Source organism: Pseudophryne corroboree, chromosome 11 (assembly GCF_028390025.1).
Source record: "Pseudophryne corroboree isolate aPseCor3 chromosome 11, aPseCor3.hap2, whole genome shotgun sequence".
NCBI lineage: Eukaryota > Metazoa > Chordata > Amphibia > Anura > Myobatrachidae > Pseudophryne > Pseudophryne corroboree.
Genome location: NC_086454.1, coordinates 309,080,367 through 309,098,043, shown reverse-complemented (window position 1 = coordinate 309,098,043; position 17,677 = coordinate 309,080,367). Strand labels below are relative to the sequence as shown.

The 17,677-nt window shown below is 50.1% G+C and overlaps 1 protein-coding gene across 1 annotated transcript; it reads right to left on the bottom strand.

Annotated features, from left to right (window-relative positions):
* Positions 1–1,367: 1,367 nt before the first annotated feature.
* Positions 1,368–2,897, bottom strand: LOC134968764 (protein kinase C theta type-like). Its single transcript, XM_063944253.1, has one exon. The coding sequence runs from the start codon at positions 2,895–2,897 to the stop codon at positions 1,368–1,370; it is 1,530 nt and encodes a 509-aa protein (XP_063800323.1).
* Positions 2,898–17,677: the final 14,780 nt, after the last annotated feature.

The window sequence follows — 17,677 nt, the reverse complement described above, 5'->3', positions numbered from 1 at the left end:
CCGTCCTCTTCTCCCGTCTCTATCTGGCTTAATCCGTTCCTCTCGTGTGTGTGTCTCTCTCTGTTGCCTAATTCCCTCCCCCCTCCTTCTCTCGTCTATCTCCGGCCAAATCCCCTCTTTATCCTATGGTCTCTCTCTGGCCTTGTCCCTCACTTCCTCCTCCTCCTCCCATCTTTCTTTGGCCTAACTCCTCCCCTCCTTCTCTGGTCTAAACCCCCCCCCTTCCATCTCTCTCTGGCCTAATCTGCCCCCCCCCATCTCCTCCCATATCTCTCTGGAATAATCACCCCTCGTGTCTCTCTCAACCTATTTCCCCCTGCCCCCCCATCTCTCTCTGGCCTAATTCTCCCTTCCTTCTCCCTTCTTGTCTCTGACCTAATCCTCCCCTTCTTTCTCCAATCTCATCTCTGGCGTGTGTGTGTGTGTGTGTGTGTGTGTGTGTGTCAGGCCGCTGTGTGTGCATCAGGCCACTGTGCAATATGTGTGTGTGTGCCAGGTCGCTGTACGTATGTGTGTGTCAGGCTGCTGTGTGTATATGTGTGTCAGGCTGCTGTGTGTGTCAGGCCGCTGTGTGTGCATCAGGCCGCTGTGCAATATGTGTGTGTGTGTGTGTCAGCCGCTGTGTGTGTGGGTGCCAGGTCGCTGTACGTATATGTGTGTGTCAGGCCGCTGTGTGTATATGTGTGTATGTGTGTGCCAGGCTGCTGTGCTGTGTGTGGTGTTACTGGCATTAGGAGGAGGTAGGAAAACATTTGCTGTCGGCTCTAACAATAATATACTGTAAACCTGTGTGTATGTAGCAAATAAAACATTGGGGATTTTGTCATATTTTGATCAAAACATAGGCAAAATATTTTCAAATCAAAAGAAATATGCCCGCACTCGGTATTCCCCATATTGTACATGGTTCCAGCTGCGTGGCAGTATTAATGCCATATATTTATATAAAACAGAAAGACATTTGCTGTCATCTCTAACAATAATATACTGGGAAATGTGTGTGCATGTAGCAAATAAATTAGAGGGGGTTTTATCATGTTTTGATCAAAATATTTAAGCTTGCAGCCCACGTCAAGGGACCCCAATATTCTGCAAGTCCCTCACCTGGCCTATATGCATTTAGGCAACAGGTGGTGCTTCTACCGGGAGCAAAAGGCAGCTGGTATTGCTACTGCCAGGATGAGGAGGCATCAGGTGGTGCTTCTACCGGGAGCAGGCGGCAGCTGGTGGTGCTGCTGCCGGAATGAGGAGGCAGCTGGTGGTGCTTCTGCCAGGAGGAGGAGGCAACTGGTGGTGCTTGTGCCGGGAGGAGGAGACAGCTGGTTGTGCTTGTGCCAGGATGAGGAGGCAGCTGGTGATTCTACTGCCTAGAGGATGATGCAGCGGCTGGTAGTTTGCTTTACGCAATTCATTGTTGTCCACATGTCACTGGTAAAGGAGAATCCTGTTAACAGGCTCTCATCCTCTGCAGATATTGCAGATTCTGTAGGTGAGAGCAGGTCATCCACCGGTATAGCTTCAGCCATTGTCTCTGGGGTAGGATACATGGTAAATGGGGGAGTTATCCTGCCGGCCTCTAGTTTCTCCCAGTTTATGGACTTGAAGAATGGATGACATGTGATGTTACTACAGCGATTCAGTCTCTCCTCTGGGTCTTTGCATAAGAGTCTTTCAAGGAGGTCCCTAATCTCTGGATGGAGATTGCTCGGATAGCATGGAGCATCATGCATGATAGACAGTTCAATCTTGCCAGAACGAAAGGGGTATATTCCAGTAGCCATTTCAAATAATACTACCCCGAATGAAAAGAGGTCTACCATGTAGTCATATGGGACATTACAGATAATCTCTGGAGCCATGTAAAACAGGGTCCCAGCTCGTCCTGAGATTTTCTTATCGCCATGGACATTCATCACAGAGAGGCCAAAATCTGCAATTTTCACATGGCCAGCTGCATCCAGAAGTATATTTTCTGTCTTAATGTCCCTGTGGACAATGCCTCTTGAGTGCAGGAAGTGCAGCCCACAGAGTATTTCTGCTGCAAAAAATCTGATGGTAGGAACATCAAATGGGCCTCTGCTCTGTATTAATTGGCAGAGATCTCCCCCACTCAGGTACTCCATTACAAAGAATACATGGGCCGGTGTGTGGAAGGCAGCATATGTGTGTGGGAAAAGTGCACTCTCCCCAGTTATTTTTATCACCTCTTTCTCTACACACATAAAGTATTTCTTAATGCTGTTCACTACTGTCATCTTTTCTATGACTTTCACGGCCAGACGCTGTTTGCTGATGGAATGGGAAGCTAGGAACACCTTCCCGAAGGCGCCCTCTCCAAGCATTCCGTGGAAGGTCAAACTGGCCAGATGGTGAGACGCAGCTGATGTCTCTGGGGTACTGGCTACGGATATCCCACTTGCACCTGCTGATCTCTTCTTTTTGTGGCCAGTTTCCTCACTTGTGTTAGTCCTCTTTATGCCCCTCCGTCCAGATGCCTGGGGTATGATGGGCACACTGGGTCCCTCGCCTGGACTGTTATGATGTTCCTCCTCTTTCTTTTTCTTACACGGTCCACTGTCCTCTGTCCTGTCTGAGGATCTTTTAGTGGCCACTCTCTTAAGCATGTCCTCAGTTTTGCCGCTGCTGGTCTTTCTCACCTTCCTCATAGTTGGGGACTCATCTGATGACTCTCTTTTTCTCTTATTTTGAAGAGTCTTTGATGCTTTCTCAGATGACTGGTTCTCCTCGCGCACCTGAATGTCTCCTGATGTTACGGTTTTGAAAACATCGCCTTTCTCCTCACATCCATCCTCCTCCTTCTTCCTCTTGCTAGGAGCCGCTAGCTCCTTTGTAGCAGACCCGTTGTTATTTGGTCGCTTTCTCTTTTTTAGACTCATATTGTCGAAACAATACAAACAATTTTGCCAAGGGCAAAGAAAAGCAGCTTCACACTAGAATAGGTGAAGATACACTAATGGAAATGAGGTTCGTGAGCCTCTTAGCCAGCAGCCAGTGACATCACAAAGCTTTGTGACATCAGCAGCATTGTGACATCATCAGCTGCTGTAGGCCCAGTGTCACTGCCTGCTGTCCCTATAATATAACCAGGTGTTATGTAACAAAAATCCCTGACACCCTTGGTGCTCTAAGATAAGAATTTTTGGGGTCATTATTGTACTTCATTTTCCCTGGTAGAGTCAGGTGATAATAAATACTAAGGAAAAACTTCTGCACACATCATATTAAATATTGGAAGGTGTTATTGAACCTAATAAACCCTGCAGACTGATTTTTACACAGATTAATAAATTATAATTATGATTATTATCAGTTAATTATACAGCAAGACCATATTATGTTGCTCTTCACAATAGGAACAAACAGTAATAAAACTAGACTGCAATAACAGACAGGAAATAGCATCAGTCCGTCGTTAATGTATGTGGGGGGTCTTACAATCTATAGATTAATATATGTATGGTACATTGGGCCTAATTCAGACCTGATCGCAGCAGCAAAATTGTTAGCAAATGGGCAAAACCATGTGCACTGTGATTCAGAGTCCTGTGTGTGCGCCTCAGCCAATAATCACAGCGCGTCCTTCAGGAAACCGCTCATTCCTCGGTGCACTGGCCGTCTCCCTAGCCAGTCACCGCCGGCGCCTCCTGAGTCTTCCCTCCTACATGCCCGCCAGCGTGCCGCTCCAGCCTAGGAGAAACTGCTGACCAGCAGCAGGCACCCATCTCCTGGAAACGCAGAAGCGCCGGATCAGCATCCGGAGACGTGCAGGGGCATCATGCAGCACCACATCCTGAGGCCGGGCCAGGGTACAGGAATGGAGCATCGCATCTTAGGGCCGGGCCCGTACCGACGGTCCAAGCTGGTGAGAAGGGCTGGGGGCACATGGACATCCTCAGTACCTATCTGTATACATATACTGTACTGCCAGCCAGGGGTGTATCTAGGGGTCTGAGCGCCCCTGGCAAAGTAAGGAACTGGCGCCCCCCACCTCCCCCACCCAGGGACACAGAGGGGGGAGGTACAGATAGGCTGAGGTCAGGGACACGGAGGGAGAATTACAGGTAGGGTGCGGGTGGGGGCAATGAGGTGGAGGGCTTACAGGGAGGCTGAGGTCAGGGACACTGAGGGGCAATTACAGGATTGTGCGGGCAGGGACACTGAGGTGGAATTACAGGGAGGGTGCGGGCAGGGACACTGAGGTGGAATTACAGGGAGGGTACGGGCAGGGACACTGAGGTAGAATTACAGGAGTGTGCGGGCAGGGACACTGAGGGGGGAGTCACAGGGAGGCTGAGGTCAGGAACACTGAGGGAGAATTACAGGGAGGGTTCGGGTATGGAAAATTAGAGGGAGGGGCTACAGGGAGGCTGAGGTCAAGGACACTGAGGGGCAATTACAGAAGTGTGCGGGCAGGGACACCGAGCGGGGAGTCACGGGGAAGCTGAGGTCAGGAACACTGAGGGAGAATTACAGAATGAATACAGGCAGGGACACTGAGGATGAATTATGGGGAGGGTGCAGGCAGGGACACTGAGATGGAATTATGGGGAGGGTGCAGGCAGGGACACTGAGATGGAATTATGGGGAGGGTGCAGGCAGGGACACTGAGATGGAATTATGGGGAGGGTGCAGGCAGGGACACTGAGATGGAATTATGGGGAGGGTGCAGGCAGGGACACTGAGATGGAATTATGGGGAGGGTGCAGGCAGGGACACTGAGATGGAATTATGGGGAGGGTGCAGGCAGGGACACTGAGATGGAATTATGGGGAGGGTGCAGGCAGGGACACTGAGATGGAATTATGGGGAGGGTGCAGGCAGGGACACTGAGGCAGAATTACGGTTAGGGTGCGGGTAGGGACACTGAGAGGGAATTACGGGGAGGGTATGGGCAGGGATACTGAGTGGTAATTATGGGAAGGGTGTGGGCAGGGACACTGTAGGGAGGGAAACTGAGAGGGAATTACAGGAGTGTATGGGCAGGGTCACTGAGGGGGCAGTTACAGGGATGGTACGGGCAGGGACACTAAGGGGGAATTACGAGGAGGGTGCAGGCTGGGACACCGAGGGGATATATGCACACATACATACAGTTAAAAACCCCTCCCTAGGTGTGATGGCACTACATGTCCCAGCAAATTCAGTTGACAAGGTGTGCTGGGACTTATAGTCTCAACACAGCTGGACAGGCAGTCACTGGTCTAGATACCTCTCCATACAGAGCTCTTTGTAACCTGTGATCCAGACTGCCAGGATAGACCATGTAGTGCAGCTACAGTACCACAGAAAATGTACAGGTATGCTCATGCTGCACTGGTGACTGTTGCTGATTGTAGTGGTTGGTGTTTAGTGACAGACCGCGTGCGACCAATGAGAAGGGGAGCAGATGAGGAAGAGGAGGTGCCTCGCCTCTCCCCGTACCTGGAAGTGTCCCGCTCCCCGGCTATATTCACCATCATTGTGACTGTAGTCACAGAGAGTGTCAGAGTACAATACGCTTCTGAGAGTCCGGCAGTGGATGAGCACTGCTAACTTGGGATGTACTCAGTGAGAACTACTATGTCATTCTACCCCTGGCATGGATGGCACTGTCGGGCAGCGCCCCCTCCTTGGCCGGCGCCCCTGGCAAGTGCCAACCTGGCCATTAGGAACACCCCTGCTGCCAGCATCATTACATTGCACACTGATAGCAGTCACATAATAAGGGGAATGCTTGGCACAGCACTGGGCACAGAACCGGCTGCTACTTCTCTACACAGGGCATTGCCAGGTAGGAGAAGGAGTAATACCTTTCTGATAAAGGGCTCATGCCATTGGGTGTGAGACTTAGAAGCAGATTTAACTTATTTTAAAGTCATTTTTGTTTGCTGTAAACCAGAGGGTCGCACACCAACTTTTGTAATCCCAGCATGGCAGGCTGAGACTTGTGGATCCACAAACAAGGTGACTTGTTTAAGCATGCTATCCGTAGTGTCATTCAAATACTTATAAATAATAATAATTAGAGATGAGCGGGTTCAGTTCGTTGAGATCCGAACCCCCCCGAACTTCACCTATTTTACACGGGTCGGAGGCAGCCTCGAATCTTCCCGCCTTGCTCTGTTAACCCGAACGCGCCCGAACGTCATCATCCCGCTGTTGGATTCTCGCGAGATTCGTATTCTATATAAAAAGCCGCGCGTCGCTGCCATTTTCACTCCTGCATTGGAGATTGAACAGAGAGTACGTGCTTGCGTTCTCTCCCTGAAAAGCTCCGTATCTGTGCTCAGTATGCTGCAAATATCTGTGCTCAGTGTGCTGCAAATATCTGTGCTCAGTGTGCTGCATTGTGGGGACCACCAGTATATAAGTATAGTAGTACAGTACAGTAGGCCATTGCTGTATCTTGCAGCTCTGTGTCACTGCAAGTATTCATTCCATATCTGTGCTGCATTGTTGTGAGCAGTATATAGTAGGACAGTGCAGCATTTTCGTGACCAGCAGTATACCTATAGTACAGTACAGTACAGTACAGTACAGTAGGCCATTGCTGTATCTTGCAGCTCCGTGTCAGACTCAGTTCTAGTATACTGATCAGTGCTCAATGTCTGCTGCATTGTTGTGACCAGTATATAGTAGTACAGTGCAGCATTGTGGTGACCACCAGTATATAGTAGTACAGTACAGTAGGCCATTGCTGTATCTTGCAGCTCTGTGTCACTTCTAGTATCCTGATCAGTGCTTAATATCTGTGCTCAGTGTCAGTGCTGCATTGTGGTGACCAGTATACTACAGTACAATAGTCCAGTGCTGTTCTCACTGCTCAGTGTCAGTTCTCCGTAGTATCATCAGTGATCAGTATAATCAGTGTGCTGTTAGACGTTTTCCCGTTTTCCGCCATTAGTGCAGTGGGATTTAGACAATTGATGAAGTTATTGTGTCCCCGGTACAAAATCCCATCTAGATTCCACTTCACTAGGCAGGCGAGATTTTACCAATTAATATCAGTGATTTATAATGATTAATTACAGTCATCTTTCCAAATAATTCCAGTGATTTTGTCATTTTCTTCCAGTGATTTGGACCAATAATACCATTGATTAGAACAAATAATTCCAGTGATTTTGTCATTTTCTTCCAGTGATTTGGACCAATAATACCTTTAATTAGAATGAATAATTCCAGTGATTTTGTCATTTTCTTCCAGTGATTTGGACCAATAATATAATTGATTAGAACGAATAATTCCTGTGATATTGAGGTGTTTGTGTCGCTTAGCTTAGTCCAGCAACCACAGTGCACCTCTTTTTCTCTTTTCTTTGCATCATGTGCTGTTTGGGGCCAATTTTTTAAGTGCCATCCTGTCTGACACCGCAGTGCCACTCCTAGATGGGCCAGATGTTTGTGCTGGCCACTTGGGACGCTTAGCTTAGTCATCCAGCGACCTCGGTGCAAATTTTAGGACTAAAAATAGTATTGTGAGGTGTGAGGTGTTCAGAATAGACTGGAAATGAGTGGAAATTGTGGTTATTGAGGTTAATAATACTATAGGATCAAAATTACCCCCAAATTCTATGATTTAAGCTGTTTTTGAGGGTTTTTTTGAACCCCCCCCGAATCCAAAACACACCTGAATCCGACAAAAAAATTTCAGGGAGGTTTTGCCAAAACGCGTCCAAATCCAAAACACGTCCACAGAACCGAATCCAAAACCAAAACACAAAACCTGAAAAATTTCCGGTGTACATCTCTAATAATAATAATAATAATAATAATAATAAAAAGCGTGCCACATGGTGTACTGCAGAGAGATACAGGTTAGCTGTATTAATGTGCATGCAGAGATGTATAAATGTTGTGGTAAGTGTGTACTGAATTGTCAGAACCTACACATAACAAGTGCATTGTGACTAGGATTTTTGTGTGGGTGACTGGGTGATGTTGGCGCCCACCCCCGCCCCTGCCCCTCCCCCACCCGCCGCAGCTGCACCCCCACCCTACCCCAACCTCGGTATCCCTGCACCGGCACCCTCCCCCACCCACCGCAGCAGCACATCCGGGTCACCACAACCGCCGTAACCCACCCCTCGCTCATCCACAGCACCCACGGACCCATTCCCCCATCCGTGTCATCCCCACACCCGCCCCTCCCCTGGCTACCGCACCTCCAGATCACCTACCCCATCCAGATCACCTACCCCACCCGCAACACCCCCGCACCCGCCACTCCCACAACCACAGCACCTACCCACCCACATTATCTACAGACACCCCCCCATCTGCGGACCTCCCACACCTGCCCCTCCCCAACCCGCAACACCTCTGGACCACCACCCGAACCCCCACCGGACTCCCTCCCCCATCCACAGCTCCCCCGCATCAACCCCTCCCCCATCCACAACATCTACATCCCCCATCCGTGCCGTCCCCCACCCACACCTCCCCCACCCACAGCACTTCTGAAACCCATCACCTAAGCTCACCCCCCTGCACCTCCAAACGCACACCCCTACATCACCCCTCCCACACACACATCACCTCCATACCCCCTCCTTCATCCACAATCCCCCGCACCCACCCCTCCCCCACCAACAGCATTTACACTCCCCATCCGCGCCCCCTCTACACCTCCCCTCCCCCACCCACAGCACCTCTGCACCCTTTCCGACATCCGTGCCCCTGCACCCACCCCTCCGCCACCCACAACACCTCTGGACCCCCTCCCACACCCACCCCTCCACCACACGTAGCACCTCGGACACCATCCGCAGCCGCTACAAGTGATGCCCTGAATCGGGCTGATCAGCCGCACGGATAGGCACCTCATTGAACCCTTCCCTTTCCAAACCCCCCAAACTTTTGTGAGTATACTAATACTGTGGCCATTATGTGTATAAGCGACACTGCTACCTGTGGCCATTGTGTATAAGTGGCGCTGCTACCTGTGGGCACTATGTGTATAAGCGGCTCTGCTACCTGTGCCCATTGTGTGTAGAACCAACTCTGCTACCTGTGGCCACTGTGTCTATATGCGGCTCTGCTACCTGTGGGTATTGTGTGTATACGTGGCTCTGCTACCTGTGCCCATTGTGTGTATAAGCGCCTATGCTACCTGTGCCCATTGTGTGTATAATCTCCTCTGCTACCTGTGGCCACTGTGTGTATAAGCGGCTCTGCTACCTTGGGCACTGTGTGTATAAGCTGCCCTGCTACCTGTGGGCACTGTGTGTCTAAGCAACACTGTTACCTGTTGGGTATTGTGTGTATAAGCGGTTCTGCTACCTGGGGGTATTGTGTGTATAAGCGGCTCTGCTACCTGTGGCCATTGTGTGTATAAGCGGCTCTGCTACCTGTGGCCACAGCACTTTGGTGTCTTATCTACAGTGTATTGCTGTTAGTCATCTGGTACTTCATGATGCAGACACTAGCAGTATATACTACACTATGTTATTCATTGTGCCCTGCGGCCACTCTGCATGCCCTCACAAAGGGCTACGCCCCTTTGACAATCGCACGCCCTACCCCCTTACAATATTTACCCACTGCCATAAAAAAAATAATAATCAGGTAATACTCCATATAATAACAATTATAGCACAGCTGAAGCCCGTGCAGGTGTTAACCGGTCATAGCCTCTAGCAATGGTATTTTCTCTCTAACACCTTCCCTCTCTTTATCCTCTCCCTACCACCCTGCCTCTCCCTATCCTTTACTGATCACACAGTGTTTCTCTACATTCCCACCCCCCCACGCCTCTCTATCGTTTCTCAACCGGACACCATTTCTGTATGCCCTCTATACTGCCCTGCGTTTCTGATTCTGTTATCTACCAGCCTGCGTATGTTCAAAGGCGTGCAGGGGTTAACGGGGCGTAGCCCCAACCGACGGTGTGAAGAGCGACCGTAGGGCGCGATGAATCACCTAGTAATAATAATAATAATAATAATAATGATAATAATGTTAGGGTACTTTGAGCCTTGCAGAACTGGGGGCACTGGGTGTCAGTCATCATGTACACAGCGATGAAATGATGACATTGACCTTGGTGGCCCAGAGGCGACTTACCTGCTCCTGGTGGCTCCAGCGGCTACAGCATGGCTTCTGGTTCCCAGCAGTCATGTGACTGTCCCTCCTGGGTCACACCTCTGCTGCTTCGGTGTTCTGGTAAGTATTTCTCTCCAAACAATGGTCCTCATTCCGAGTTGATCGCACGGTAGCAGTTTTTTTGCAGCCGTGTGATCAGATAGTCGCCGCCTATGGGGTAGTGTATTGTAGCTTAGCAAGCGTGCGATCGCTTGGGCAGGGGAGCTGTGCAAAAAGTTTTTGTGCAGTTTCTGAGTAGCTCAGAACTTACTCAGCCCCTGCGATCACTTTTGCCTGTCCGGTCCCGGAATTGACGTCAGACACCCGCCCTGCAAACGCCTGGACATGCCTGCGTTTTCCACAGCACTCCCAGGAAACGGTCAGTTGCCACCCAGAAATGCCTTCTTCCTGTTAATCACCCTGCGATCGCATTCTTCGTAAGGTCCCACGCTGCCCGGCATTTCCCGTCGCCGGGCAGCAACGCGCCTCCGTATTGCGGTGGCGGTGCATGTGCAGTTCAGACCCACTCGCACCGCTGCAAACAACTGCAGCGTGCGATCGGGTCGGAATGACCCCCAATAACCCTCACTCTAATGCAATGTTTCCCAACCTCAGTCCTCAAATCACACCAACAGTCCATGTTTTACGGATAGCCGTTCATGAGCACAGGTGACTTAAATCAAAATAACTGGGGTACTAATTATGTCAACTATGCTCAAGTATGGCTATCCTTAAAGCCTGGACTGTTAGCGTGCCTTGAGGACCAAGGTTGGGAACCCCTGTTCTAGCCCCCATCCCTGTAGTCTAATCCGAACCGCCTCTGAATGCAAACCCTCCCGTCCGCAGCCTAACCCTGATGTTGACATGCTAAGAAAGACCGCGTAGGTGTTATGCACACCAGTGCCTGCAGGAATGTACTGGTGTCTGAACGGAGAGGGATGCAAAACAAATGAACTCACAGACAGACTGGGGAATATGACATTATGTACACAGAAGGTGATAGGGTAACAAAATAAACACAAAGTGAACAGAGAAGCCCAGAGGCTAAGAAACTGGGTGTCTCCCTAGTATTAGGAGTGCTCAGATGGAAAGAAGCAAGATGTTGTGTTTTAATACGTAGAGAACCCGAAATGCTGTTGCTAAGGGCAACAGCAAAACCCTAAAGGCTTACCAACGGGTGTGGCAGTAAACTCCTTGGTCAGAGATGGAATAATAGACACAAGGAGAGTCTCCACAATCCTAGTCCTCACTTGCAGTGCACTGGTTCAGCTTACTGCCACTAAACTGACACCAGAACACCTTGCACAGTGAGGAAGGATTTTGGCAGGCAAGTCTGAGAATACAGCCGCAAACTTGCTAAGTTCACAGAGTAGCAAAAGAACCCCAGCAAGTTAAACGACTGACTCCAGTCTTACTGCTAGGTCTGGATTGGCAGAGTGTAGTACCAAATCCCAAGGCCTATTTGCAGTAAGCAACAAACAAATACAAAGCTACACAGTACTGGCTAACTTTCAGGAACTGACTAACCAACAAAGATTCAGCAGCATCTGCTTAACCTGAGAAGAGGCCTTATATAGCAGGTACTGTCCACGCCCCACTCAGACCTCACAGACTGTGAGCACAAAAACCAGCACCGGATCCCCTGCCGTGCACAAAGCCTGTAACCACTGCACAGCAAAAGACCCGAACCGGAGTATCAGCTGCGCTCAGGCCACTCCGCTAGCACTTGTCTCCCGGTTGCCATGACGACGTGGCAGCACAGGGCAGGAGACCCTAACAGTACCCCCCCTCTGACGAGGGGTCAAAGAACCCCTACCACCGGGTTTATCGGGGAACTGCGAGAAGAAAGAGCGTATCAGGCTGGGGGCATGAAGATCACAACTGCGCACCCACGACCGCTCCTCCGAGCCATACCCCTTCCAGTGCACCAAAAATGACAGCCGACCCCGAACCATCTTGGAGTCAAGAATCCTTTCAACAACAAACTCCCTCTGGCCACGTATCAGAAGAGGAGAAGGTCTTCCACTGGAAGAAGGATTACTAATCGCCCGTTTTAAAAGGGAACAATGAAATGTTTTATTGATACCCAAAGAACGGGGCAGATCTAACTGAAATGCCACCGGATTGATAACCCTAGTGATCTTATAAGGGCCGATGAACCGGGGGCCTAACTTATGAGATGGCTGTCTCAACTTCAAATTCTTGGTAGACAACCAGACGAAGTCTCCTAATTTGAAGCTGCAGGGTCTTTTCCGCTTATCAAAAACCCTTTTGGTCACTAATGACACAGACACAAGGGCTTTCTTCACTTTCCTCCAAATACCTCTAAGGACCGAAACCACAGAGGAACCACCAGGCGTGGAGTCCAGGGGGTCAAAAGAATTGGCCTTAGGATGATGCCCATACACACAAAGGAAGGGAGAGATCCCTGTAGCAGAGTGAGCCGCGTTGTTATAGGCAAACTCCGCCATGGACAGATGAGCAACCCAGTCAGTCTGACACTTGGAGACATAACACCTGAGGAACTGCTCCAAGGACTGGTTCACCCTTTCAGTCTGCCCATTAGACTGCGGATGGTAGCCTGACGACAAGCTGACAGAAATCTGGAGATCGGAACAAAATGCCCTCCAGAATTTGGCCACAAACTGGGATCCGCGGTCAGAGACCACATCAAGTGGCAACCCGTGGAGGCGCACAACATGCAGCATAAATAATTCAGACAGGCGTCTGGCCGATGGCAGCCCAACCAGTGGAATGAAGTGCGCCATCTTCGAAAACCTGTCAACGACAACCCAGATGGCTGTCATCCCCGAGGATTTGGGCAAGTCCACCACAAAATCCATTGAAATGTGGGTCCATGGCTTAGATGGAATAGAGAGTGGATGTAATGGGCCAACAGGAACCCCTCTAGGAGTCTTATTTCGGGCACAGATGTCACATGCCCGAACCCACTGATCCACATCCTTAGCCACCGAGGGCCATCACACCGCCCTAGATAGCAACTCCCGAGTTCTGGCAATACCCGGGTGACCTGCCGACTTCTTGGCATGGAATTCCAGGAACACTCGCTGTCTTAACCTAGGAGGCACAAACAAAAGACTTACCGGAAGGTCTGGAGGAGCCTGCTCCTGTGCTCTAAGGACTAATGACAAGAGGTCCTGGGTAATGCCCACTTTAATACATGATGGGGACACAATGGGCAATGGCTCCTCGGTGGTCTCCTGGATTGGAGCAAAACTCCGCGAGAGCGCATCAGCCTTGATGTTTTTTGACCCAGGGCGATATGTTATCAAAAAATTAAAGCGAGCAAAAAACAAAGCCCATCGTGCCTGCCTGGCATTGAGACGCTTCGCTGACTCTAAATATGCCAAATTCTTATGGTCGGTGAGAATTGAGACCACAAACATAGCCCCCTCAAGCCAGTGTCTCCACTCCTCGAGTGCATCCTTAATAGCCAACAATTCCCGGTTACCCACATCATAATTCATCTCGGCAGGCGAAAATTTACGGGAAAAGTAAGCACAAGGATGAAGGCGATTATCAGACACTCCCATCTGAGAGAGCACTGCCCCAATACCCATCTCAGAGGCATCCACCTCCACCACAAAAGGACGCTCTGGATCTGGGTGTCGCAGCACCTTGGCCGAGACAAATGCCCTTTTGAGACGGGCAAAAGCCGCTTTGGCCTCACAAGACCAGTGAGCAACATCCGCCCCTTTCTTAGTGAGTGCCACCAAGGGCGCCACTATAGACGAAAATCCAGCGATAAATCGTCTATAAAAATTTGCAAAGCCCAGGAAACGCTGAAGCGCCTTCAAACTAGTGGGCTGCACCCAATCCAGGACTGCCTGTACCTTCGAACCCTCCATTTGGAAACCTTCTGGGGAGATAATATATCCTAGAAATGCGATTTGCTGAACTTCAAATTCGCACTTCTCCAGCTTCGCCCCAAGCCGGTGGTCTCTGAGTTTCTGGAAGACTAAGCGTACATGCTTCCGATGTTCCTCCAGGGAATGGGAGGAGATTAGGATGTCATCTAAGTATACAACTAAGAATCTATCCAAATATTCCCTGAGCACATCGTTCATGAAGTCCTGGAAGACTGCCGGGGCATTACAGAGCCCAAAAGGCATCACCAAATATTCATAATGCCCTGAGTGGGTATTAAAGGCAGTCTTCCATTCATCCCCCTCTCTTATTCGGATTAGATTGTACGCACCGCGTAGGTCAATCTTAGAAAAAATGGTGGCAGTACGAAGCTGGTCAAACAAGACCGAAATGAGAGGCAGTGGGTATGAGTTTTTAATCGTGATACGGTTCAATTCCCTGAAGTCGATGCAGGGTCGCAACGAACCGTCCTTTTTACCCGCGAAGAAGAACCCCGACCCAACTGGAGACTGTGAAGGTCTGATAAATCCCTTAGCCAAGTTCTCCTGAATGTACTCTGCCATAGCCTGAGTCTCAGGACGTGACAGGGAGTACAACCTGCTCTTGGGAAGCTTAGCATTCGGCAACAAATGGCACAGTCATAGGGGCGATGGGGAGGTAGTACCTCTGCAACTTTTTTGGAGAACACGTCCGCAAAATCTGCATAACATCCTGGCAATCCTGGCAAACTTAGCTGCGAAAGCCTGACTGGAAGGCTCAAGCAACTCCTGAAACAATCAGTACCTCAACTAAGAATCTCCCCAGAGACCCAGTCAAATTGAGGATTGTGGGCCCTTAACCAGGGTAACCCCAACACCAATGGGGCAAAAGTACAGACAGTCACATAAAAGGACAATTTTTCAGAGTGTGTGGCTCCAATAAACAAAGAAATCTGGCTAGTGCAAGAGGTAATTTTACCCTGGGATAATGGTTCCCCGTTTAACCCACAGATCTCAATTTCCGATACCAAGGGTACTAAGGGAACAGAGTGTTTCAGGGCGAATTGGCGGTCCATAAAAACCCCGTCGGCCCCACTGTCCACAAAGGCCTCAGTCTTGACAGTTTGACCGAGGATCTTCAAGGTCACCGGAATGATAAAAGTCTTCTTGGGAAATTCTGACTTCTGGCCTGACAGGATATTTCCCATCACCCTCAGGCCCTGAAGTTTTCCGGCTTTTCTGGGCATGATACTACCACATGACCTTTATTCCCACAGTACAAACACAACCCCTGCTGTCTCCTCCGCGTCTTCTCACGCGAGGAGAGGCGGGTAGCCCCAATCTGCATAGACTCCTCGGAAAATTCCTCAGAGTCTGAGGTTCCCTTGGGAAAGAAGGAAACCTCGGTCTCCCTTTCAAGCCTACGCTCTCTCAGCCGTCTATCCACCCGGATGGATAACTGCATGAGCTGATCCAAGCTATCAGGCAAGGGATATTGTACCAGTTGGTCTTTTATCTGGTTAGAAAGACCTCTTCGGTACTGGTGTCTCAGGGCTGGGTCATTCCACTGGGTATCATGGGCCAACCTCCGAAACTCCGTACAGTAAACCTCAACTGGCCTTCGCCCTTGCTTAAGGATCGAAATCTGAGCCTCGGCTGAGGCCGTCTTGTCAGGGTCATCATACAACATGCCCAGTGCCGTAAAAAAAGCATCAACACTTTTAAGCGACGGACAGTCAGGCTGCAACCCATATGCCCAGACCTGTGGGTCTCCTTGTAGCAAGGAAATCACTATGCCCACCCGCTGAATCTCTGACCCAGAAGACTGAGGCCTAAGCCGGAAATATAGCTTGCAGCTCTCCTTGAAACAAAAGAACTGCGAGCGATCTCCAGAAAAACGATCCGGGAGATTTACTTTCGGCTCCTTAACCCCTGAAGGTGCTGCTGCTGCGGGAGCTCCGCCAGCGGCCTGGGAGGTGTGCATTTTAATGGACAAATCATTAAATTGTCGAGTCAAGACCTGCACCTGATCGACCACCTGTTGCAAAGTATTTTGAGGGGTATGCTCCATATTCCCACAAAATTTCAACAGGAGTATTGGGCTGCTGAATATGTTATGCACACCAGTGCCTGCAGGAATGTACTGGTGTCTGAACGGAGAGGGATGCAAAACAAATGAATTCACAGACAGACTGGGGAATATGACATTATGTACACAGAAGGTGATAGGGTAACAAAATAAACACAAAGTGAACAGAGAAGCCCAGAGGCTAAGAAACTGGGTGTCTCCCTAGTATTAGGAGTGCTCAGATGGAAAGAAGCAAGATGTTGTGTTTTAATACGTAGAGCACCCGAAATGCTGTTGCTAAGGGCAACAGCAAAACCCTAAAGGGTTACCAACGGGTGTGGCAGTAAACTCCTTGGTCAGAGATGGAATAATAGACACAAGGAGAGTCTCCACAATCCTAGTCCTCACTTGCAGTGCACTGGTTCAGCTTACTGCCACTAAACTGACACCAGAACACCTTGCACAGTGAGGAAGGATTTTGGCAGGCAAGTCTGAGAATACAGCCGCAAACTTGCTAAGTTCACAGAGTAGCAAAAGAACCCCAGCAAGTTAAACGACTGACTCCAGTCTTACTGCTAGGTCTGGATTGGCAGAGTGTAGTACCAAATCCCAAGGCCTATTTGCAGTAAGCAACAAACAAATACAAAGCTACACAGTACTGGCTAACTTTCAGGAACTGACTAACCAACAAAGATTCAGCAGCATCTGCTTAACCTGAGAAGAGGCCTTATATAGCAGGTGCTGTCCACGCCCCACTCAGACCTCACAGACTGTGAGCACAAAAACCAGCACCGGATCCCCTGCCGTGCACAAAGCCTGTAACCACTGCACAGCAAAAGACCCGAACCGGAGTATCAGCTGCGCTCAGGCCACTCCGCTAGCACTTGTCTCCCGGTTGCCATGACGACGTGGCAGCACAGGGCAGGAGACCCTAACAGTAGGGAACATACTGTGACCATAGCGGCATAAACGCACCGTCGGGGCTTCTGCAGCGCCGCTCAATGCATCACCTTGGCTTGGAAGGGGTTAATGTTTTGTGGTGGGAGGAACGTGGAGAGAGGGTCCGAGGGGCTGATTGGCTGGATCATGTATAGGGGCTGGCCTGTCATACATATAGGCTGCTGACATGGTACTTCCTCCCTCTTTTCAGCTCTTCTCGTGGAACTGCTAAGTAACCCCCTTTTTATTTATCACTTATATTGCTTACAGTATTTAATTTTCCTATCACTTTATTCCTTTTTTTCTCCCCTTATTATCTTCTATACTCTCTCTGCTGTCCCTTTATCCTACCTTCTCCTAACTATTCCTATCTTCATTTTGCAGTTAGTATTCTTCTCACTTCTCCCCTCCTTTCTCCTTACATCTATCAGGTGCAGGTCTCTGTGGCTGACTGGCCAAGGCGCAGCGCAGGGCTCCCCACACGGCTTATGGACTCTGATGGTGTCCAGCCGTCACGGGGAAGACCTGTTGCGCCCGCTGCGCTGGAGACTCCGGCCGCGCGCGTCCGTGTACGCCCGCCCGCGCTCCCCTTCGGCATCTGTCCCCGTCTCCGTCACCGCCGCTGGCTGCGGCGCTATCCCTGGATCCGCTGCTCGGGGCTGCTGCTGTAGGGGCTGGCCACGTGGGGCCGGGAACAGTCTCCCGCCCTGCGCATCGGCCG